We start from the raw sequence: 24735 nt of genomic DNA on the forward strand, positions 1-24735 counted from the left end.
TTAATACAATCCTCAAGGATTTCATGACTTTACATGTGGTTTCACATACAATAACAAATATAAACAACAAAAAGGATTGTAAATAAACCTTGAAGTCGAATGACGCTGTGCACCAATGGAGAACAAGGACAGATCATTAATAACAAATAGTTAAACTGTATTTTTTTTTAGTTTCAAGTAAAAAAAAACATCATAAATAACAAATAGATAGATTATATTTTCTTAAAAAAATGCATAAAAAAATAAAATAATAGCTCAGGTGATGTGGCTTAACTCATTGAAGCTGTGATTCTGATCATAGACCTGATCGACTTCAATACATTTTTTTTATAAATTTATATACAACTTTAATGTATTCTAAACAAAAAGGGTAGAAAAATGAGCATGGTAGCTTACACACAATGGCCAAGTGCCCCGAGCCTTTGAAATGAAAAGTCGATGCACGTGGGCCTTCAAGCCAAGCTCGCATATCTAGGCCAACTGTTTTTTCATTTAAAAGGGCATGCTATCTCTGTTAGAAAAAAAAATAGATAGGCGACATGTTACATGTTATAGCAAATGATGTATAGTCTACCGACTCATTTCAACAAAAAAAAAACACAATACAAACACTCTTATAACATCAAGAAATCAACCTCTCAATTTAGAAAGCAAAAAAAAAAAAAATTCCAAACACAAAATCAAACCAAATAAAATATCTTATCCTCGATTTAGATCTTGTTTTCTTAGGTTGTATCGAGGCCTAAAACAACAACCATAAAACTCTCTTCACATAATGGTTAATGTTAATTTTAACCATTTTGATAGTCAAAATAGGTGCCATGAGCTTCATTTCTCTACATCGAAATTCGATGAGCTCTCTCCATCATCTCACAAAAAAAAAAAACTGAAAAATGATGGAAAAAAAAAGTTTGGCATGAAAATTGAATTTAAAAAACTTAAGGGACTGGTCACCTGCTAAATTGAAAAGATGGGGTGCTAAACTATTTTCTTCGTGTTTTTTACTTTGGTTATTTGTTTTTCAATTTCATCATCTCTTAAAAAAAGAAACTCGCTAGCTATTGTTTTGGGCTTAAAAGGAGTTTGATTGTGCATAACAAGAACCTAAGGACTAAATTAATTTTTTTAAATACTATTTAAATCTATAGTGATTATTGAGAGAGTGAATATTAAATATGCGCATGGTAAAACCGTTATTCTTTTTAATTTATATATTTTTTAATACAATCTTCGAGGATTTCATAACTTTACAAGTGGTTTCACAAACAAAAACAAATACATAAAACAAAAGGATTGTAAATAAACCTTGAAGTCAAACGACGTCGTGCACCAATGAATGCAAGGATATGACATATATATCGCTTAATGTTATGATGTGCCTTCCCTTATAAATTAAAGGATTATATAAATCATATTATAATGCCTCACCTTATAACTTGAGCTTTTAAATTAAGATAATTATCTGACATGATATAAGAGTATTATTGATCAATAAATCACGAATTTAAATCTACTACTATTCATTCTATTTAATAAAAATTAAACACAATATAACATAAATTTATACAAAATTCATCCATAATTTTTTTTTATCTCGCATGCGTGAGCAGTGGTCAAGACAATCAAACTCTAAAAGCATACATGGATGTAAAAGCACTTCCCTGTTCCTACCTTTTGAATTTCCAAACAATCAAGATTCCATAAACACATAATAAACAGACCAAAATTTGCCCTGATAGAATAGGTGAAATGTAAAGGTGATCAAAAAGCACGACAAGATCCATATAGTAAAAAGCCAAAATCCAAGGTTTAAAGGAGAGGAATGGAGTCTAGTACCCAAATTAGCCACCAATTATTAATTATTTAGGTTTCCAAACTAAGAATTTTATCAATCAAGTCATTATACTTAATCAAGGCTATTTGAGCGAGAACAAAAATATCTTGTAGTATGAATTTGCTGAAAGAAATATATACAACAACTAGCTTCTACATTAAGAAATAAGATACTGGATATTTATATAATCATTAACTTTAGGATTCATGAGATTAGTTGAGATATACGTAAATTAACTCAGACATTCGTATTAAAAGAAAAAAAAATCAGACAACAACATCACAAAGCTAAAAAATTCAAAACTCTCCATTGAACCTTAAATTAAGGGTCTATTTGGTAAAGTGATGAGATGTGGTTTAAAGTTGAAACAATGTTTTACTCAAAGTATATTTTTAAAAGTGTTTTGGACTATATTTATGCAGTCTTATTAAATATTATTTTTTAAAATATATTTTTAAATTATAATTATAAAAATCATCGCAATACCAAAATATATCTTAAATGTTTTATCCATGAAACCGTGTAAATGTTAAACTTCTCTCAAGAAAATATGATGCTGATTGCAAATAGAATAAAAATCACATTACTAATCCTAAATATATATCAACACAATCAATAAAAATATACATAAAATTTGTTTGGAAGTGTAGCCATGGTTATTTTTTAAAGTATTTTTCAAGTTAAAATACATCAAAATGATATATTTTTTTTAAAAATTATTTTTAAAATTAGTTTATTAAAATGATCAAAAACATATAAAAAATTTAATTTTTAACAATTTTTTTTTTAAAAAAACACGAATACTCTACCATACCATAGCAATAAACGTTCAATTAAGAGGTAAAGTCCCGTCATTTCATAACTCTGAGCTAATAACATAACATCTTTTGTTCATATTTTTCTATTCCTTGCACGTATAAAATATCACTATCTTGAAGAAAATTAAAAGTTCCACGTTACAAATCTGTGTTGATCGATAGGTGAAGGACTCAATTGATAAAATAGTTTGCTTGAGGACTACATTAAGAATCAATTAAACGTAGAGAGATTACTTTAAGGTTCTCCCCAGAAGAATACCCCTCGTAAATCCTTGTATTCACGTGCTAAAATGCGCCACCTTCACATTCTTTCTTCTCTCCCTCCTCTTTAAAAAAACTATTATTTCTTGTCGCTATCACTCTCTGCTGTAATTGATTTCGTGTTCTCCTCTTACTGTGATTTATTTTTATTTTATTTATTGCATCTTTTACTTTCGTTTTAACTTGGTCTTCCTTAAAACAGTTTAAAGCTGCGAAGAGAGAGCCATTTCCGGAAAGTTGGAGTGCAGGCTAATAGCATGCACCCTCTTTTTACTTTCAAGCAAATACGGCTGCCACTGCTTCACATTTACAGAGATATAAATTTTCTTTTTCTTTTTTGAATTTCTTGATGATGATAGATGGAGATCAGTGGTTTCAATGAAAAGTCGAATGAATAATAGCTACAAGACCACCACCACACTCATGCTTTTCTTCGCGTGCTTTGATGCATAAAAGCTTTCGGTTTTTGCCGTGTCAATAAAAAGCTCTCCTTTTCTGCCCCCACAACTTTAAAAAACTCTATCTAGTCTAGTGAATACCTTTTTGCTGCTGTCTTCCTTGATTTTGGATTATCAAGGACTCCCCACAAGAAGGTGTTTGTTTCTATCTTTTGCCCAATTGGATTGGTCGTTTTAGTGAATTTAAGATTCCTTGACATGGGCTGGTCTTAAAAGTTTAGCTTCTTTTGGAGGAACACAGGCTTGTGATTTTAATGCTGTACTTTTTTGTTGTTTGATGGGGTTCCTGTAATCAAGGGGTTTGAGTTGTTGAGGTAAAGATGGAATTTTTCTATTGAGGTGCTCTGGCTGTGTGGTAGACAGTACTTACCAACACAAAGAGAAGCAGAAGATGGGTTCTGCTGAAGAGAAAATCAAAACAGGAGGGATTATTAATGGAGCTCAAACAAATCTGCTCGAGGAAATGAAGTTGTTGAAAGAATTTCAAGACCAGTCTGGTTTGTTTCATGTCACTGAAATCCTTGTTTCTCAGAAGAGTTTTGACTTTTTATAATTGTTATCGCTTACGGGCTGAAATGATCCGGTAAAGGATGAGTCTTTAACACGAAGGCTTAACTTTCTGCATAAGTACATGTCCAAAAACAGTGCTCTTTTGTCCAAGTATGTGTCTTATGTTTTTGATTTTGTTGTGCATGATTTCAGGGACACGGAAGGCAATAAACTCGGAGCTGTGGTACGCTTGTGCAGGCCCGCTAGTTTCCTTGCCCCAGGTTGGAAGTCTGGTGTATTATTTCCCTCAAGGACACAGTGAGCAGGTTTGAATTTATCTCTTTCAATCTTGACCCTTTCTCCCCTTATGATTATTTATCGATACGAAGCACGTTCATAAGAGGTTTCTACTGTACTAAATTGCGTTATGGAGGTTGATCTCTTGTTAAGTGTGATGATTTTTCTTTTTTGACGAACCGGGTGACTTTTCATTTGCAGTGTATCAACCATACAATTCCAAAACACCAACTGATAGTAAATTAGGACTTTATTCTGGGAAGAGTGGGACCATGGTGGTTTTAAAAGAAATTGAAGTTAAACCATGATTCCAAGGTTATGGAAGCCTTGTTATGCTGCTGATTATTCAATCTTTGATTTGCTGAACTGAGGGGCATTTTATTTCCATGTATAGGTGGCCGTTTCCACTAAGAGATCAGCTACTTCACAGATCCCCAACTACCCAAATCTCCCTTCTCAGTTACTGTGCCAAGTTCACAATGTTACCCTTCATGTATGCCATTTTTTCTTCTGATTCTTCTATGCTTTTCTTTTGATAAATATGTACCAGTGTACACTCTGCCTGTTAGAAGATCAGTTTTTTACCTGTGATTTACCTTTTCCTGATAGGCAGACAAAGATACAGATGAAATCCATGCTCAAATGAGTCTTCAACCAGTGAACTCTGTAAAGCTTAAACACTGTCAATTCATCGAACTTCTTCCCATTTGCTTATCCCTTCATCCAGCCTCAAAACAAATGAATCTGACCTTCATGTAGGAAAAAGACGTCTTCCCTGTACCAGATTTTGGGCTAAAGCCCAGCAAGCATCCGAGTGAATTTTTCTGCAAAGCTTTGACCGCTAGTGATACAAGTACACATGGTGGGTTCTCAGTGCCACGCAGGGCAGCAGAAAAGCTCTTCCCTCCATTGGTAAGCTAATCTTGCTAATTTGAAATTACTTGCAAGCCCCGATGAAATAGGGAGCTGTTATATTAAATTTTGCTTGTCTCAGGACTACTCAATGCAACCACCATCTCAGGAGCTTGTTGTCAGGGACTTGCATGATAATACCTGGACATTTCGCCATATATACCGCGGTGAGGAGCTATCTGCATTGTAGTTGTAAACTTGTAATTTATTTGACGAAGACCTTATATTTAGAGAACCAGAAGTATGAATATCTTTGTTCAGTGGAAACTTTGGCCTAGAAGATGTTCTTCACCCCTAAAATCTAGTAAAATTAGCCCATAAAAATGATGGCATTTTTTTTTGTTTTACCTTAGCATTGAACTTGTTCTGGCTATGCTTCATCCTCCTTTCCCTTCCTTTTATGCAGGGCAGCCAAAGCGACACCTTCTTACAACTGGGTGGAGCTTATTTGTCGGTTCAAAAAGGCTTAAAGCAGGTGATTCTGTTCTGTTTATCAGGTAAGTTATACCATTCGAATTCAGATTTTCCTTGGATGCTGCAGAAACTTGTCTTCTTAAATTAGCTTTACAAAAATAACCAATAATTTATCAGATAAGTTCATTATTTTTATTTTTGAATGAATTCTCAATAGAAAAGAAGCTTCGGTTTTTATTCCAAGTGTTGAGAAGCTCTGCTATGCTATTTGACCGCATTTAATTGCATTTAATTGTTAAGAAAATTGTGTTAAACAATAGGTAATAGGTAATCTTCATGGATTTTGACAACTCACCATAATGATCTTAAAGCAACCCATCCTCTGTAATTTCAGGAATGAAAAGTCCCACTTGATGGTGGGTGTGAGGCATGCAAACCGTCAACAAACAACATTACCATCATCAGTTCTATCTGCTGATAGCATGCACATTGGTGTCCTTGCTGCTGCAGCTCATGCTGCTGGCAATCGAAGCCCATTCACCATTTTTTACAATCCAAGGTTTGTTAAATTTACAATCAAATCCTACTTGTCTTTGCCCTTTGCCCTTTTTATTTTGATTTCTGACTCTAATTAGTGGTTACCTGCTTTCTACAATTCACAGGGCATGCCCTTCAGACTTTGTCATTCCATTGATTAAATTCCGGAAAACTGTATTTGGGACTCAAGTCTCAGTTGGTATGAGATTTGGAATGATGTTTGAGACAGAAGAGTCTGGAAAACGCAGGTCATATTCTGAGTTCTGAGTCCTCTTATATCTTTAATTATGCGGGTATAGGTAATGCATCTGCACGGATGACAATCATGAATTTCAATCAACTGCTTAATTCATTAAGTAACCCCATTTAGTTTTCTGCATCGTGACAAGGACAGAAGCACATTCTATTTTTTCTGTGAAGTTCAAAGTCATCTATGTTTTAATTCCATGCTCAGGGCTCTGAACATTTATCTGTCTTAATGTATATTATTAACTGTCTGTAATCTATTCCACAGATATATGGGCACAATAGTTGGTATTAGTGACTTAGATCCACTGAGGTGGCCTGGTTCCAAGTGGCGGAATCTTCAGGTAGATTAGGCTACTTGTTGATCTGACCAAATCATTTTCTCTTGCAGTGATATTAGTATTATGTTATTGTTTCTCTGCTTTGCCAATTTGCAATTGATTTTCATATCTGTCTTACAAACAGGTAGAGTGGGATGAGCCTGGGTGTTCTGATAAGCAGAATAGGGTTAGTTCATGGGAAATTGAGACTCCTGAAAGTCTCTTTATTTTTCCCTCTCTGACTTCTGGTCTCAAACGACCCTTGCAGTCTGGATTTTTAGGTGAGCATTTTGCAAGTTTTTTTTTTTTTTTTCGGTTAGGAAAATTTGTTGAAAATTCATTTTATGCTGTTTGTCCTTCCAGGAGATACTGAATGGGGGGGTTTGGTAAAAAAGCCTCTTGCATTGCTTCCAGGGAGTGGAAATGCAAGTCTTCCATGTGCTTCAATGTCAAACATATATTCTGAACAACTGATTAACATGCTAATGAAACCTCAAGCTGTTAACTATCCTGGAATCTGTGGAACTGCACTACCAGAAGTATCTGCTGTGAAGGTGGCTTCATTAGATGTTAATAACATGCAGGCAGCAATTAATCAGACGCCTCAGCTAAACCAGTCAGGAATTACGCCCATAGAAAACCAAAACTATTCCCAGATCTGTCTAGACCAATCCAATGCCATGAACTCATCTTCATCAAAAGCAAATGTAGCTGGGAAGTCACTTTCTTTGAGCAAAGTTGAAAATCAAGCGTCAGTTGGAGTTGTTGATGGGAAATTCAAAGCAAAACCTGAGCATTTGCCAGATCAGTTAAGCCAACCAGCCTCAACAAGAGAGTGCATTGTGCAAAAACCAATCTCGTGTCCTATGACTCAGCAGAATGCCACAAATCATCTGGTGTTCCAAAATCAGAATCAGGGCCAGTCACAATTACAAGCCAGCCTCTGGCCAGTGCAGGCACTTACAGAGTCATCGCTACTTAATTCCCAGCAGATCCGTGCATCTCTAGCTGATGCCACTACACCAAACTGTTCTCTTCCATTTCTAGATGCAGGCGAATGGATATCACATCCAATGTCTATTGACAGTATGTATAGATCAGGACCGTTGTCTATGTTTGGATTACAAGATCCCTCTTTACCTTTTATGCATCAAGATGCGTGGGATCATCAGATGAGCAATTTGAGAATTTTATCCGAAGCAAACCAATTGATTCCTTTGGCTCAGCAAGAGCCATGTAGCTTCAACTCAGGTGCAGTGAAGGATTCATCTGACGAGAGCAATGATCAAAGTGGAATATATGGTTCTCTTAACATTGATGCTAGCAATGGTGGTGGTTCTGTGTATGATCGGTCTGTCTCAAGTGCTATTCTAGATGAGTTCTGCACATTAAAGGATGCTGATTTGCAGAATGCTTCAGATTGTCTAGTTGGCAACCTCAGCTCAAGCCAGGATGTTCAGTCTCAGATTACCTCAGCAAGCCTAGCAGATTCCCAAGCTTTCTCACGGCAAGACTTTCCTGACAACTCAGGTGGCACATCTTCAAGCAACATTGAATTTGATAATAGCAATCTGCTCCAGAATAACTCATGGCAGCAAGTAGCCCCACGTGTGCGCACATATACCAAGGTATGCATGATTGTGTTGTAAATAAAAGATCTTTGGTAACAATCTGCTTGGGTCATATACATCAGATTATTAGCATAATTATTCCAAAATGGAAGACTTTATCTAGTAAAATCATACCTTAAACGTTACCTTTGTTCAGGTTTTTAGTCTCTCTGCATGTTTGTGAGTGAGATTGAGGGCATTTGGATGTTTTTTTCCCATGATTTTATTACATTTCATCGAATGGTGGGTGCTAACATTGTTTATGGTTTACAGGTTCAGAAGACAGGGTCTGTTGGGAGGTCAATTGATGTCTCAAGTTTCAAAAATTATGAAGAACTATGCTCCGCTATTGAATGCATGTTTGGACTTGATGGGCTGCTAAATAACCCTAAAGGTTCTGGGTGGAAATTAGTATATGTGGACTACGAGAATGATGTTCTACTCATAGGTGATGATCCTTGGGAGTAAGTGTCCTTTTGCCCTTTCCAATTTCTTGCTGGTTTGCTTGTGGTTATATACATTCTTTGTGTGTAGATAGCAAAGAAGTCCTTTCTAATTCAAGGCCTAAGTTTGATGTGCTTGTGCAGGGAATTCGTTGGCTGTGTTCGCTGCATTAGGATTCTGTCACCTTCAGAAGTTCAGCAGATGAGTGAGGAGGGAATGAAGCTTCTCAACAGCGCCAACATCCAAGGCATCAATGCCCCCATCACAGAGGGTATCCATGCTTGATAAAACTTCTTCAGCCAAGTCATGCCCCCTCGCAACTAAATGGACGTTTTCCCACCTGGTGGAGAAGAACGTTATCGGAATGGTTCCTCCCCTGTTCAAACCTAAAGCAAGCTTTCCCGGCGAACTTATTTCATATCTCACCCTAGCGGTGAGGGTGAGTCATGTGGGCACATCCAATTCAGCCTCCACTTTGTCAAGGTCTATCCTGATATATGATTAGATATGTATGTTAGTTGAACTTATTATAATTAATGGGATGATGGATTATACATTCTTCTACAGAAGCCTAAGACATTACTACTAGCTTATAATATATTAACATGGTAATTAAGAGACATGTCTGTGTTGCTTTGCTTAATACATCACTTGAGTTATAGTAACTCGGGCTAGGTCCTGGAAGTTTCCAAAAAATTAACTCTTTTTTGGTGTGAAAAATAGGATGCTTACAGGCCATTGCAAACTCTGGACACGGTATGGCACGGTTGATTTAGTTAAGATTTTGTTTGATTTTAAGAAGAATTTTAAAACTGTTTTAATTAATCAAAATTAACCTGAGTTAATTATGACTGGAGTATTGAATTAGGTTAGGTTTAGAGCCTAACAATAGGCTATTAGGTGGGCCTAGGACTGCCGAACCAGTTGGAAATCGAAGTATTTTCCCTGACAGGACAGTAGCAGTTAATATCTTGCAGATAAGGTATTAAATTATCAAGTTGGAGGAGCTTCAAAATTTCTAAAAAGTCCCACCGTCGATTCATACATTGGCAGAAGAAAATTAAAGCAAAGCAAGGAAAAGAACCATGCAGCATTGATTATACATCACCTCGACGTTTGAAACCACTTGTGATGGACGGTGAAAAGGAGTAAATATAGTAAAACTCCTACGTCCCTCCCCTTATGGAGAAGCCAGCAAATTATGTCCAAAAAGCCAGCTCCAGCTGCCATCTGCCCACAGCATCTTTTTAACCTACCAAGAGATACCAGACTCGGAGGGTTCACAGATGATTTAGTAAATTTCATTCATTACAGGACACCTGAGAATTAATGGTCTTCCTAGAATAGTTAGCTTGCAGGGCCATGTTTTTTATTCTGTTCATGTATTCCATTGCTATATATTCAACTGCAATGGACAAGTGCACTTATCCAAGGGATTGCCCAAAAGCGCCGGACCATCGTACCCAATCTAGAAGAGGGAAACACAAATATTTGAATCGGGATAATGGCCTGTTTAGAAACGAGGTTGCAGCAACCGGTCGTTCCTAAATGAATTATGTTTTTCATTTGGAAACACATGAGAATAAGAGGTCAAGTTCAAGTTAAGCCCCTAACTTTTACTTCCTCTTTCCTTACAAAATTATCAAACGAGGCTAAGGGAGGTTAATTGTTAAAGAATTTACCATTTAGCTCGCTTTAACTCTGAAGCCAAACACAACTCAGAAATGAAGGGAACAGCTTGTGCACATACAAGAATGCAATGCCACTACCACAAAGATGAATTGGAATATTGTCAATATCCGTTTGCGAAAGGATACCAAAATCTTCCCTACGAATCAATATCTTAAAAGTGATTATCATGTTTCCCTATAACTAAAATCTAGAACTAGTACTTCCTAGTTCCAAGCATTATTACATTCATATGCTCTTGACTTCCCACATGAACTCTGGTACTCACATATCAAGTAGTCGGTGTGCTAAAGAGAAAAGTAGAAGGTAGAGAACAAGCCAGAAACTAGGTGAACGCAAGTCAAGACTTGTAACCACCGGTTACGCCACTCCCTTATCATTACCTAAGACAGTTTCCCAATTAGAACCCATGAAGATGGATAGTTATCAAATTCAAACTTGGAACTGCAATGTGAATGGAAAGAAACATCACGAACTTGCACTTTAAAGATGGATAGTTATTATACACTATGAATTTTCCATTTCCTAACATTTCTTTTAGCTTGGATAGTTAACTCCCCTAAAATACAGTAAAAGATAAACCAGTTACTAGATTACAAAGCACAAACATCATCTCCTAATGCTGGTTTACAGTTGAGAGAAGTAATAATTGATGCACTTATTGCATGTTGAAACGAATTTAAGAAAATGTTTGAGTCGATGAACTCACACAAAATGCTGTGTGAACAAAGCTAGAAATGGAAGCAAAACTCTCACCTCTTTCAGTTTCCTGTGAAAACTCCAGTAATCATCACACTCTTGCTGGCTTTTGTAGTACGGCAGACAAATAAACTTCTGATTTCCCTGACCCAGCTGTGTCTATCTTCTCTCCCACAACCCATTTCAGCTTCTTATACCCAAACCGCTCAATCAGTCGAGTCAAAGCTGTCTTCTTCTCATCATCTGCGCAGTAGAAGTTATCCAACCAAAACAATCCACCAGCCCTCAGAATTCGATCGATGTCAAACATTAGGAACTCCAGTTTTTCAGGTTTGTCCCCTCCATCCAATCCACTAGAAGCATGAATTAAATCGAAAACATTGTCATAGAAAGGGAACCTGTGATCTAAACTCAAATACAAAGGGAAAAGCCCTCTTGCTGCAATAAATTCACTAAATGGAGCATCCACATTCAAAGTATTAGTAATCACAGTCACATTTCTCTCTGCCATCCTAGCAGCAAAAGTCCCAGACCCACCACCAATATCAAATCCAATTCTAATTCCCCCACTTGCTAAAGCTAACACATCATCAATGATAAAATCATTCTTGCCTCGAGCTTTAACAAACCTTTGAGTCTCATAACCACTAGTAATATTAAAGCAACCAACACAATCCCTGCTCAACTTCTTTCTATTCAAGCACTCAAGATTCTTGCAACCAAGACCACTCCAAGTTAAAATCTTTTCACTAACAGGTTTCCAAAGAGAAACAGGAAAACGATAAAGACCCACCTTTTGAACAGACTTTGCAAAGCATCTCCTTCTGGGCAAAGGCTCGCATCCACGCAAAATCAACTTCTGGCCAAGGCTCCAATCACCAGGACAGGGCCCAGAAACCTTGTAAGCCATATACTGAGACAACAAGTCTGCAGATTTCTCACAAGAATGACCCACAGAAGCCACCATTTCAGTGATCCCAGTTCTTGAATCTTTGCCAAGAGGGAGTTGATGGTGTTGCAAAAACAATTTGAGCTCACTTGCAATATTCGGCCTTGAAATATCCATAGTTTCATAGCCCAAAAGCTCTTTCTCCATCCCGGCAAGCTTTTTTTGAGAAGCAGCGATCTCTCTTAGTATTAAAGAGACATGCTCAGAGATCAAAGATATATTTTTATGGGGATTGTGAAAGAGGTGAGTTTGATGGTCTTTTGGAGAAGATGTGAAGGCATATAATGCAAAAAGATTAGTGGTTAGTACAGAGAAGAGCATGAGAATGTTCACTGCTGATGAACAGAAACTTGCTCTCTTGAATCTGGCTGTTCCATCTCCTATTTTCAGCGACACTGATCCCATATTAGCCTCTTCTTCACAGAAAGAGAGGGAGGGAGGGAGGGAGTGTCGTTGTAAGTACTCGGAGATTGATGTTTGTGAAGTGAAGAAAGTTGTGAGATTTTTTAGTGCTTGATTAGTGAGGACAAAGCGGCTTTGGGGAGCAGGTTGTCGGTTGCAGTTATTATTTTATGTGTTTGTTAACTGTGAACATGTTTTTTAAAAATATTTTTTTATTAAAATAATATTATAAACCATTTAAAAACAGAAACTATATAACCAAAACTGCCACTGAGGATTTTAAAAAGTGTTATTATAATTATTTTTTAAAATATTATTTGTATTAAAATATATTAAAATGATATTTTTTATTTTATAAAATTATTTTTAAAATCAATTATTAAAACGATTCAAAATATAAAAAAATTAATTTTTTTTATAAAAATAATAATAATTTGAATTCCCAAGTGGAGTCTTTATCAATGATCTCGATATTTTTGGACTGGTTTTCCTAAGCCAAAATTAATTGATTTTTTTTTTTATTTAAGATTTTAGGACATTTGAATTCATGAATTCTTTTTAACACTTTCTTTCTACATTTGAACAGGGTAATGATGTGAAAAACAGATCTATCTTTATTGCTTAAAAAAGTGTTTAATTAGTTCTCTATTTGCAGTTGGTGACTTTAATTAATGAGGGCAAATGAAGATTAATCTTAATCTGATTTGAATGAATCCACTAATTTTTTTAAACAAAAGCAATCATTTTGTATATCATTGGCTGATTTTTTTCTACTTTGGTAAATGTTAAAAGATGGCATTGTTAAAAGAAGGGAAAGGTGTGGGAGTGGTCTAAACTAAGAGTTAAGGGGGACAAAAGATGATTTAGATCTGAGCATTAAGGTAAGGAGTAGAACTGGTCGGGATCTGTAAAGAGATTCCTTTTTCATTGGGCAATCTGGGCCCTCCACGTGTTCACACAAGGGATGGAATGCTCTCACTCAGGAGCTTATCACAGTCCGTAGAACAGCCTCGGTAAAGGAACGTTATGATACCATGGTCAAGGTCATCGACCTCGCTCTATTTCTTTAATTGTCAAATACAATCCATGTTTGTTGTTACAGTAATAATTTAATTATTTTTTAAAGTATTTTTTATTTAAAAATATTTTTTATTTTATAAAATATATTTTTAACATATAAAAATATGAAAAAATAATTTTAAATAAAAAAATTCAGAAATTTGGGAACACGGCTAGTCACGTTCCCATAGACGAACAATTGGGCCGAGGTATTATCGTAGTGCATCTTGGAACGACACGTCACCCCCAGCTAATTCATTTGTAAACGACCTCGCTGCAGTTAAAACGGTAGAAACTGCCTATTTAAATTCATCTAACTGTTCGTTTACTTGCTAAAAAAAAGTAATTTTTTTTTAAAAATAAATTTTAAAAACATAAATTCTAGAAAAATAAAATTATTTTTTTGATATATAATAATGTAATAGAAAATAAATTGAAAAACACTTTCCAGTATTTGATTATGTCATTAAAAATAAGCTGGAAAATAACTTATTAATGTTTTATTTTTTTCAAGTTTATTACAATAATAAGAAACAAATCTTACAAATTAAAAAGTCGAATGAGAATGCAATTGAAAAAAATAATTTCATAAATTATTTCAAATAAAATAAACAATAATAAAAATAATAGAGATCAAATCTAAAAAATAAAAAAATTGAAAGATGAAGAAATTAAAATAATAATAATTAACATTTCATAAATTACTTCAAATAAAATAAGTAACAATCAAAATAATGATTCTAAATTTGATAGATAAAAAATTTCAACTAAAAATAATAAGAGAAAAATAAATAACAATTATAAAAATAAAGACCAAAATCAATATAAAAATTAAATTCTAAGGGATGAAACTAAAAAACAAATACTTTGAGAACTAAATTTAATATAATCAGCAAATAATACGATATTTCTAAAATTTTTACAATTTCCGGAAAGTATTTTCCACCCAAAATAAAAGAAAAATACTTTTCTAGAATCAACCCAAATTTTTCTTTGACTGGAAAGTGTTTTCCAGTGACCGGAAAGTGTTTTCCATTAACCAACTTTTTCTAATGGCAAACAAACACAGCAAAATTTAAAAAATAGTTTCCTGAAAATTACTTTTCAATAAAACAAACCCAGCCTTAATTATAACTTAAAGGCCAAACCCATAATCAAGGAGAAAAAAAGTGCAATCGACATTGGGTTTTCCAAAACTGCTCACAAAATATGTTTAGATTACCGATAAAAAAGAAAATAAATAAATGATCAGCACCACTGAGCATCACAACCATTGTGAATAAACAACACTAACATTTCTAAGAGACCTCAAGCTAATTGTACGACTGGGATGATCCAGGCGAGAATGCTGATTCATGAATATGAAGGCTCACTTGATCTAGCAATGAATAGGTTATGAACAAAAAGGCGATCAAAATAGATACACTGTAAACATACAGGGAAGAGCAGAGTATCCAAAATCTTGAATCTTGATACATGCCCTTCCAAAAACCATTAAAAAAAAAGAGAAGGGGAAAACCTATCGAAAAAACTTGTTTCTGCCATTTACTTGGGCGTCAACTGGTAGAACAAAACCTTGAAACAGAAAAGGCCAAGTTCTTTGAAATACTTGCTTCAATAAGACAGCATAACTATAGAGCTTAAAGACGTGGTAATGAACAATAATTATCGAGGTAGGAATCACCAAGCACAACTGTTCTGTATTAAAAAGAAGATTGTAAAAGCCTCGAGATATGGTATATGAATCCAGAAATCTGCAAAACAATTGTTCTTCTACATGTTCAATTCATAGAAAACTATGTCTCACTTCCTCAGAAATGAAAATTAACAGCAGCCATTCTCGTGATTCATAAAAAAATTAATTGAAAAAACTCCAGATTCTCTAAATCAAGAGTCTCTTTTGCATACGAGTAATCCTATCCAATGTCAACCATTTGAAAGATCCATGATCATTTATTTCATCATTCAACACTATCTCCTCAGTGATGTGCCTTAGCTTCCGCCTTGTTACGCGAATTCACTTTCATCTGATAATCAAAGAAATCAATTTTTTTCTCTCAGAAATTAACAATCAGTCCCAACAAATCCTCAAAAGATGAATTCTCTTAACGAAATCGACAGAATGTAACAACAAACGGCTGCATCCAAGTTTCATCACGAATCAAATTTGAATCGAAACGTTAATAACTTACATACAACAAAATTTGCCAGATCAAGGCCAATTTAATCAAAATTTTCGCATAATTAGCTTATTGATTTGTTAGTGAATAAAATCTATTCATTTATTACTCCATGAAAACAACTTAATCAAATTGACAAGTATAAAATAAAACTGATAACAGAAATAGATCTGCCTAGCAAATGATCAATAAAATTAAGAAAGCTTAAACAAGTTAAGTACCTTGAGAATCTTGAGCTTCACACTTCCATAAACCAAGCCAAAACTGAATGCCGATGCACGCGCCACCTACACATAAATCAACTTTTTAAAGGTCAGGAATCGACCAGAAGGAAGAGAGTGGAGAGAGAGTTGCTCACCAGAGCGAGAGTGCTGGCGCCGGAGTAAGGACCTGGAGGTGGAGTCATTTGATTAGTTGGAGATATGATCAAGAAAGCCTTTCGAGAAAACCCTAGATCAGAACTCCGGTGAAGCTAGGTGGAAGGTGGACTTGTCGCTTCTGATTTTTTCTTCTGCGCGATCCCAATATCCAAATCTTCCTCTCGAATCGCTTTTTCAAGGGTCGGGTTGCCAACCTCAATGTCAAGTCACCCCCGCAAACATCAAACGCAGCGTTCCGATTTTTATATTTTTGCTACTTTATCTATCAATTAAGTGTCTTTGTTTTTGCGGTATTTTTAAATTTTACATTTTTTAAAAATTTAAATTATTTATTTATATTTTTAGATGTGCTAATATAAAAAATAAATAAATATATATAATATTTTAATGACGGATGAAATATTTTATATATATAAAAATATTTATTCTACACAATTCTTATAACAAGTGTAAAAAATAAAATTTAAAAGGCATAATTGAAAATAAAAATATTGAATTTAAAAAACGATAAGAAAAGGAGACCCAGGATCTAATAACTTGATAAATGTGCAAACTATGTCATGAACATTATTGGATGAAATAAGTTTTTATTTCTGTAATTTTTTTTATTTAATTATACACCAACTAGATGCAGGAGACTTTCTTTATATCAAACATCAATTTTTCTCTCAAAAAAATAAGATTGATGCCATGGTTTGAAATAAAAAATAGTTATATTTTAAAAAGAAAAATAACAACAAAAGAAGGGTTTTTTTAAAGTCAAATAAAAAAATACCTTCAAAAAAACAAACAATGAAATGATTTATTTTGAAAGAAATATTAAGGGGTTAAGAATACATCAAATTAAGAATAAAAAACAGAGCCATGCACTGAATTAAATAATATTCTATAAAATATCATAAAAGATTGTTAAAGATGTTATTTAAAAAAAACAACAAAAAAATTCAATGAAAAACCAAAATTTGAATGCTGGAATTGAAAGGAAAAAAGTTAAAGGACATAAAACAAACTTTAGGCATGTGTGCCTACCTTGGATGGCCCGCATACTTAGGTTAACTTTTTTTTCAAGGGGCGAACAATCCTTTTATTTTCAGACAACTCGTCATCTACTTTGATAAATGACACATTGCTTGTTTCTCCTTAAATTCTAGTATCATTGTAATTAGAAAGCTAGGGGAGTTTTATCTCCCTTAAAAACCTATTTTTCAACCAATATCTTATCCATAAATATATAGAAGACACCCTTAACATATCAATAAATTCATTCATGACCTAAAAAATTGCCAAAAAACTCGAAAGCAACATGAAATAAAAATATATATATTTTCGAGTCCATATCTTTTTTTAAGCATTTTCAAGGTGAAAAACACTTAAGTGAAACTATTCCTACAAATGAAACTCGTTGATATTAGAATCGATTGTTTTAGTGGTTGAGATCCATGTTAATGAAAATTTTCTTTCTCTATAGTCAAAATCCAACAACTTTTTATATTCTCTTTCAAATTAGAAACTGAAAAAACAAAGAAAATGAAGTTTTCATAGTTTTATATTATATTTTTTTAACGTATAAAAAAAGGATTGTCTTTTTATTAGAGAGGAGATAAAAGGTAACTATAATTTAATGGTGGTGCAATGTATGAAAGTTAGACATAACATTAGAGGTCTGTCTCTAAATGCGAATCCATTAAAATTGGTAATATAAGCTCAACATGTAAATATCTATAATATCAATAAAAAAAATTAGTCTAATCTAATATATCAAACTTACTAGGGTTTAAAACAAAAATAAATAGTCAATTTTATAATTTATAAAATATAAAATATTAAATTGGATATACTCGTGAACCAAAACCTAACAACCAAGTATAAAACTAAAACTCAAGGGTTTTCCAATAACTAGAATTGTCTACACACTCACATGATACTATAAACCTCCTGTGTTTTTTTTAGTTCTTCTTTTTAGTTCTCTAAGTTTAATTTTAAGTGATTTAATCTTAATTGAAAGCAAATTACTTTGAATTTCTTACCCAGTTGTGAAATTGGAACAAGAGGGATCGTAATGAAAAAGACGTGAAATATAGATGATGTGTAATAGATATTAGAAAAAATATACTTATATCCTCAAACTTTCAAGATAACATAAATTATACAATTTAGATCCCTTTAAATTTTTAAATTTATTTTTGATACACAAATTTATTTGTATTATTTTTAGTCCTTAATTAGAGACGAGAAAAAGAGGGGTTGTTGAATTCTAGTGACGAGAGAGAAAATCACCATTCAAGCCATTTTTTACCACAAAAATGATTTTTTTTTGTTTCCACGAGTTTCATGAGACGAGAAGAGTTTCATAGTGGTTTTTTGATACCTCAATATTTATTGAAAAAATAGTTATAGATCAAAAAAGATAAATCTAAACCGGTTTGATCTTGAGTTTTTAGACCATGTTTTTGGTATTTTGAGTTGATGCATTGGCTTGTGGGTGTTCTAAGGGTGTTAACGAGATGTGTTTTGAGTTTAAATGATTTAAAAATTATGTTTTTTGACCAAGAGAATCGTTGCACTGACTTTTTGGCCATGATTATGGTGGCAAAAAACTAGGCTTGCAAGCGATGTGTTACCCATGTATTTTTTTTTAAATAGTAAAGATGAACGATAAATCATCTATTCATTTCAAAAATAAATAAAAAAGGAACCATACCCAAGCCCACGAGCTTGGGCTTTAAAGCCCATCCCTGCACTTAAGTTTTTATTTTATTTTAATATAAGTATAAATTTATGATAAAAGGTTATTTAACTCGTTTGGGTCCACAATACTTGGGCTATTATTATTTTTTATTTTGATTGATATTTTTTTAATATGCATATTTTTAAAATAATTTTTAAATTTATATTTCAATTAATATCGCAAATTTGTGATGTTTTTATTTTCTTATTTAATCATTTTTTATTGAGATTTTTATAAGATTATTTCATATTTGTTTAATTTTTGAAGTGATTTTTCTAATTTTTCTATATATATTTTTTTATCTTTTATATAGATGAACTTTATTCTTGAAAATAAAAAAATATTTATTTCTAGATAATATTTATAATATGTGTAGTTTTGCATAATATATTTTTTATGTTTTTATTTAATTCAAACAATTTAATGTGTGTGTCTATTTATATTATTATTTTACTAAATACAAAAAATTATTTTTACTAACAAAATTTAGCAAACACAACACAATTGAATAAATATTCTGTTTTGCGAAATTAAATATCTTGATCTACACCTGATTCTTGATTTTTTCAGTTTGTTTTTAGTTATTGTTATTTTTTTAATTTATTAACAAACATAATTTTCAATTTATTTTATTATATGTATACATAATTTTTTTGATTTGTATTTAAAATTTTTTAACTAAAGAAATATATTGAAAAATAGCTGTATATATAACCTTTTTATATATATATATATATATATATACAAGATAAAAATAAGGGTAGCGCGGTTGACTTAAATAGTATTATTCAACAACATGAGCACTGGCAGGGTGATTCACACGCGACGTGGCAAGCAGCAAACAGATGATATGGATGCTTTTGCTTGCCGCTTAAAAATCAGAAATCGAGAAATACTATCACTCAGTTTTTCTAGACAACCAAACGGAAAGAGAAGAAAATCCACTCGTATTCTCACTTTAGAGAAACAAAATCTCAGTTGTTGTTTGCTTGCTTGCTGCCAGAATGGGAGCATCGTCTTCTACGGAGCAGAACGTATCACGTGAACAAAGGGAAGTGGAAAGTCTAGCAGCTTCCACCGGATCAATCTCCTTGCTTCAAAATGCTTTCTCTAAGCTTGCCGATCCACAAACAAATGCAATCCCTCTTCAATCTCTACAGGTACTTACAAAAACACCAAGAATAAATTATGGGTTCTAAATTATCTTGATAAAGAACCCAGCTTTTCTCTTTAAAAGCTGTATTTTTTTTCCCCTGTATTGCCCAATAATTTTTGGATAGTCATGTAATTTTAATTTGTTGCAGAAATGCTTCTCTTTGAATTATAAAAACAAAGAATGTGAAGCACTTAAAATTCCTGATTGCCATTTGGGATTATTGGATCATTTGGGTCCATCAATGGTAGATCTGTTTTTTGTTACTGATAAAGGAGGGGTCAATTGGGTTGAGTTTGTAAGAGGTTATTTGAAATGCTGTGGGAGGATGCCTGTCTCAGCATTACTTAAGACATTGTTGAGACTGTTTGCTGCAGCGGGAGTGAAAGCAGGAATTCCTTTGAAACTGGAGTTTGAAGCTATTGATGATGGTGATTATAAGGTAAGTGGGTTGCTGTTACCTATTGATGTGCTTATGTTTCTTTGGATGTGTTGGACTATGCTGTGGAATTCAAGAACTTGGAGAGTTTTGAAAGAGAGAGAGTATCTATATCTTCCGGATATTAGTCCTTTGGTGCTATCAGCAGTTGTTTCTTGTGCTGAGGGTGGCAGTGGATTGGAATTGTGGGATTGTGATATTTCAAGTTTAGGTGTACAACTTCCTGCAGGAAAGTTTCTTACATGGATGTTGACAACAGTGCCTAACCTCACGGAGTGTTTTACACAATTTGTCAATGCAAGACTGCAAAACTTCGCTATTTCAGAGGTATGTAATATTAACCAAATCACAAATTTTTTTGCTTTGATGTCATTTAAAGATTAAGGGGTTAGCCAGCCACTTATGATTTTTTTCCTGCTTAGATTATAAACAAGCAACTTGATCTTGCTTTCTGCTCATATGACATTTTACTAGCTCTATCCTATTTGACTTAAAAGTTTATGACTGGTTATGAGAGCTCATATGTGATATGATTTTCCTTCTCAATCAACAGCAAGATGTGCTGGAATCTTCAAACTCATCATCAAGAGAAATCTCTCCAGAAAAGGAGTGCAGCTCCTACCTTCTAACCTGTGGAAGAGCGTGGGGAATTTCCCTTACTATCAGGGGTACAATAAGTGAAGAAATTTTGAAACCGTACTTTCCTAGTGACGGTGATGCTAAAGATGAAAATCTTCTTTATCGGTTTGTCATCTTCCCTTCTGATCTTTTTTAGACCTAATTGCCTGTATTTTATGCTGCTTATCCTGCTGATGCCCTAAATAAATTTAATGACCAGTAAAATTGCTCGTAATGCTTCAGTTGCTACCACCAACCCATTCTCTCCCCTCCCCACTTTCTTTCAGGGTATCATGTGTCAGTTTTAGTTATTAATTTGCTTGCTACTGTATCAAATTTCACTCAGCATTTGTTTTCCAACGACTCTTAGGTCATCTCTCCATGGGAAGGGCTTGAACAGATTTTGGTCTAACATTGAAGGTTATCTTGGTCCGTTGCTCCTTCTAATTTCTGCTACTGGAGATGCACAAGAAGATAACACCAATATTAGGAAATGGATCATATGTGCACTCACGCACCAGGGTTTTGAAAACAGGGATATGTTCTATGGAAATTCTGGAACCCTATATGCTATATGTCCAGTCTTTCATGCATTCTCACCTTCTGGTATGTGATTTAAATGATTGAGGGGAGAGAGAGTCACAAATTCTCTTAAATTATTTCTTTTGTGAAAGTTGATAGGCCCAATTGGAATCCATGAAAAATGCTTCCATTTTGAGACCTTAGTGGCCAATTGTAAAACCATTGGCAGGGAAGGAGAGAAACTTTGTTTACAGCCACTTGCATCCTACTGGTAGAGTTTATGAGCCACATCCAAAGCCCGTGGGCATTGCATTTGGGGGAACCAATGGGAATGAGAGAGTTTATATGGATGAAGACTTTGCCAAAGCTACCGTGCGTCATCACGCTATTGACAAAACATACCATCATGGGCCCCTTTTCCCAAATCAGGTACCAGTGTGTTTGGCTAACCACATTACCACTATTGGTGAGCTTTTGGCTCCCAAATCTTAGTATTTGAAGAATGTGATCTGGCAGAGGAAGACAGCATTAGCTATTCTAATAGTGGAAATCTACCTTGCTTTTTGCCATGACCTTAGTTTGTGCGCCGTTTGTGGTTTCGAGTAATTTGTTCCTTTTTGATTTTCTGTTTTAAATTAACTTGTCTTGGTCTCTGAGTGCGTGCATGCATGCATCAGTAAGTATTCTTTATCAATAATTTTGTTAACCATTTTGTTTCTTTGATTGATTTGTGTTTTTCACTGTGGAATTTCTGAAATTTTTTTCTCACGGAAGGCAATCTCTAATCTAATTGTTTGTCATCTTCATGGAGATGATTTTGATCATATAAGATTGCCTGTTAGACAATATATGGATTGAATAGCAATGACAATAACATGCGTATGAACACTGGAAAATCCATATTAATAGTCTATGAACACGTTTAAAGGCTAACAACTTTGTTTCCAAATTATAAATCTGTACCGTAGGGGTTTCTCCCGGTTGAAGCTTTGATTTTAGAGGTTGAAGTTTGGGGTCTAGGTGGGAGGAAAGCAAGGGAGATTCAACTTTCATATAAGAAGAGAGAGGACCTTTTCACTGAACAAAGACGCAAGGTAATTAACCTGCCATACATAGAAGGCCTATGTTGATATTCAAATTCAAGAGTTGAATCTGACATATGAAAAAACCATATAACTTGTATTTTCGGCAGGTTGACTTGAAAACTTTTGCAAGTTGGGAGGACTCACCTGAGAAGATGATGATGGATATTATGGCTGACCCTAACAGAGTTCAAAGGGAAGACCGCTGAAGAAAGTGGACAGGAAGTTTTGATGGTGGCGAGGTTGTTACAATCATGTAGAAGTTAGATCTGGTACCTATACTATTCACATTTCTTGTTGTATAAATGTTGGTTGCACAAATGGTTAATAATGACGTAATGCATGAGTGCGGGTTGTGTTCCTGCCATCTTTGCCTCAAAGCATCATTTAGTAACCCATTAAAAAGTTATTTGCCATGAGAATATTTAAGGCAGAGTGACATTGCTATAATGTCTTTTTACATGGGATATCTCTGGACTAAAAATAAACTTATAGTTCAAATTCCATTTTCAAATTATAACATGAGCATTACTAACAAAAACTTGAAAAACTCGCAAAAACTTTAAAGGGGTTTGAGTTATAAGAACATTTTGCACCATTTATGCTTGCATTTTTGGTTGATTTATAGATTTCGGGGTTTCGTGTTTTTGTTTCTTAATTTAGATTTCAAAACTTAATCTTTTTTAGATTCGGTACTGATACTCTTCACATTTCTTGTTCTAAGTTGTATAAATGTCGTATGTCGTGATAGACTGGTTGTACACATCGTTGATGATGAATTAATGTTCGAGTACGGGTTACGTTCCTGCCATTTTTGGCTGGGCTTCAAAGCTTCATTTAGTAACAAATTAAAAAAAGTTATTTGCCATGAGAACATTTAAGAGGGTGACATTGCTATAATTTGTTTACACGGCATCTCCCTCAATTAAAAAAAAAAAAAAACTTCTGAGTTCAAATACCATTTTCAAATTATAGCTCAAGCATTACAAACAAAAATTTGAAAAACTCACCATGATTTAGAGAACTCTGTGAAAATTAGATTTAGATGTATTATTAATGTTATTTTACAAGTTTGGTTTCATTCAATCACTTTTCAACAATTTTTCAATTAATTCGTTTATTAGTAGAAAAACTATTTTTATAATTTTATTTCATTATTTATTAATTACATCTGGGGAATTTAAATTATGCTTTGGGTTGGCAAGAAAATAAAAAAAGGGTGCAAAATACTTAAAAGCACACCAAGCTATCACTATCAAATCAGTTAACAACGATATGCTAAAGCAATAACTACACATATCTCCTCAAATTCCCATTGCTTTTATCTCTACAAAATCCTTAGCACATACGGTGTCGAATATTACTAGAAGTGCATGTGAAGTTTTAGTTAGATTGGAAGATATAAGAACATTTTGCACCCTATATACTTATATATTTTTTGTTGATTTATAAGTTTATAGATTTATTGGTTTCTCGTTTTTATTTCTTAATTTAGATTTCAACTTAATCTTTTATCATCTTTGTAACAATTTGAATATTTAAAGATTAGTTCTCCAATTTGAATATTTCTTTTGAAAGATGAATAAGTGGAGCAACTTCTAACAACATGTAAACTAATGTTTTATTATACCATTAGTTTCCTCCAACATTTTATAATTATTTATTATTATCTAGCAACACAATTCTGTATAAGAAGTAAAGTTATAAACATGTTTTTAGTCATTAATTTAACATGTTAGTGATGATAATTAACGAGTTAATTTTTTGGTTAAAATTTATATAAATAAAAATCATTTTAAATAAAATGGATTTGACGAATATACCAAACTCAAAGAACTTAAACTTGATAATCAATCAAGTTCAAGGTAATGTAGGTTTGATGAATATACCGGACCCAAAGAACTTAAATATTATCAAGTTCTAAGGCTATATGCATAATCATGGACAATCCTCTATAATAAAAGTATTAAAGACATGATAAATAACCATATCTATACTCATGGATGTATACTAAATTTTTTAAGGAACTTACCATACTTACTATCTTATTAATGATATATAAAAAATATTTATCTCCCATTAATATCACCGAAAACAAAGAACTTTTCAGTCCTTCTTTTCTTTGAAAATGACAAGGTTCAAGGGTATAAATACTCCTTGAATTATCCGTAAAATGTTAGAACTTTTCATCTCTT

General features: G+C 33.5%; 4 protein-coding genes across 9 annotated transcripts; 2 read left to right on the forward strand and 2 right to left on the reverse strand.

Moving 5' to 3' along the window:
• The first annotated feature begins 3136 nt into the window (after positions 1 to 3136).
• LOC133691945 (auxin response factor 5-like) lies at positions 3137 to 9260 on the forward strand. Of its 2 annotated transcripts, XM_062112571.1 has the most exons (14): positions 3137 to 3868; positions 4074 to 4186; positions 4552 to 4650; positions 4767 to 4823; positions 4917 to 5069; positions 5152 to 5236; positions 5476 to 5566; positions 5878 to 6042; positions 6146 to 6268; positions 6535 to 6610; positions 6732 to 6867; positions 6950 to 8214; positions 8470 to 8660; positions 8784 to 9260. In XM_062112571.1, the coding sequence occupies exons 1-14, from the start codon at positions 3763 to 3765 to the stop codon at positions 8923 to 8925; spliced, it is 2802 nt and encodes a 933-aa protein (XP_061968555.1). In that variant the 5' UTR covers positions 3137 to 3762; the 3' UTR covers positions 8926 to 9260. The 2 variants fall into 2 exon arrangements, with proteins under 2 accessions (XP_061968555.1, XP_061968557.1); XM_062112573.1 differs by lacking the exons at positions 3137 to 3868; positions 4074 to 4186 and having other exon boundaries at positions 4771 to 4823.
• Positions 6948 to 12504, reverse strand: LOC133691946 (probable methyltransferase At1g29790). 5 transcript variants are annotated; one of them, XR_009841766.1, is made up of 4 exons: positions 11086 to 12504; positions 9749 to 9892; positions 8344 to 9130; positions 6948 to 8257 (listed from the first exon to the last, which is right to left on the reverse strand). XR_009841766.1 is itself a non-coding variant. In XM_062112576.1 (2 exons), the coding sequence occupies exon 1, from the start codon at positions 12380 to 12382 to the stop codon at positions 11120 to 11122; it is 1263 nt and encodes a 420-aa protein (XP_061968560.1). In that variant the 5' UTR covers positions 12383 to 12504; the 3' UTR covers positions 6948 to 8257; positions 11086 to 11119. The 5 variants fall into 5 exon arrangements, 3 of the variants coding, with proteins under 3 accessions (XP_061968560.1, XP_061968558.1, XP_061968559.1); XR_009841767.1 differs by lacking the exon at positions 9749 to 9892; XM_062112576.1 differs by lacking the exons at positions 8344 to 9130; positions 9749 to 9892.
• A 2649-nt stretch (positions 12505 to 15153) lies between these two features.
• Positions 15154 to 16214, reverse strand: LOC133691386 (uncharacterized). The gene is made up of 3 exons (XM_062111869.1): positions 15977 to 16214; positions 15840 to 15905; positions 15154 to 15465 (listed from the first exon to the last, which is right to left on the reverse strand). Exons 1-3 carry the CDS (start codon positions 16022 to 16024, stop codon positions 15418 to 15420), a joined length of 162 nt encoding a protein of 53 aa, XP_061967853.1. The 5' UTR covers positions 16025 to 16214; the 3' UTR covers positions 15154 to 15417.
• Positions 16215 to 19527: 3313 nt separating this feature from the next.
• On the forward strand, positions 19528 to 23000 carry LOC133690716 (uncharacterized). The gene is made up of 7 exons (XM_062110982.1): positions 19528 to 19886; positions 20031 to 20645; positions 20872 to 21062; positions 21307 to 21542; positions 21688 to 21887; positions 22427 to 22552; positions 22651 to 23000. Exons 1-7 carry the CDS (start codon positions 19731 to 19733, stop codon positions 22747 to 22749), a joined length of 1623 nt encoding a protein of 540 aa, XP_061966966.1. The 5' UTR covers positions 19528 to 19730; the 3' UTR covers positions 22750 to 23000.
• Positions 23001 to 24735: the final 1735 nt, after the last annotated feature.

Source organism: Populus nigra, chromosome 4 (genome assembly GCF_951802175.1).
Source record: "Populus nigra chromosome 4, ddPopNigr1.1, whole genome shotgun sequence".
Classification (NCBI taxonomy): domain Eukaryota; kingdom Viridiplantae; phylum Streptophyta; class Magnoliopsida; order Malpighiales; family Salicaceae; genus Populus; species Populus nigra.

Coding starts and splice junctions, on each gene's coding strand:
- LOC133691945 (XM_062112571.1), top strand. CDS start 3,763: ATGGGTTCTGCTGAAGAGAAAATCAAAACAGGAGGGATTATTAATGGA. Junction 3,869..4,073: donor AGAATTTCAAGACCAGTCTG/GTTTGTTTCATG, acceptor GCATGATTTCAG/GGACACGGAAGGCAATAAAC. Junction 6,269..6,534: donor GAAGAGTCTGGAAAACGCAG/GTCATATTCTGA, acceptor TCTATTCCACAG/ATATATGGGCACAATAGTTG.
- LOC133691946 (XM_062112576.1), bottom strand. CDS start 12,382: ATGGGATCAGTGTCGCTGAAAATAGGAGATGGAACAGCCAGATTCAAG.
- LOC133691386 (XM_062111869.1), bottom strand. CDS start 16,024: ATGACTCCACCTCCAGGTCCTTACTCCGGCGCCAGCACTCTCGCTCTG. Junction 15,906..15,976: donor GCGCCAGCACTCTCGCTCTG/GTGAGCAACTCT, acceptor ATTTATGTGTAG/GTGGCGCGTGCATCGGCATT. Junction 15,466..15,839: donor TGAAGCTCAAGATTCTCAAG/GTACTTAACTTG, acceptor TTTGATTATCAG/ATGAAAGTGAATTCGCGTAA.
- LOC133690716 (XM_062110982.1), top strand. CDS start 19,731: ATGGGAGCATCGTCTTCTACGGAGCAGAACGTATCACGTGAACAAAGG. Junction 20,646..20,871: donor AAAACTTCGCTATTTCAGAG/GTATGTAATATT, acceptor CTCAATCAACAG/CAAGATGTGCTGGAATCTTC. Junction 21,543..21,687: donor TCATGCATTCTCACCTTCTG/GTATGTGATTTA, acceptor AACCATTGGCAG/GGAAGGAGAGAAACTTTGTT.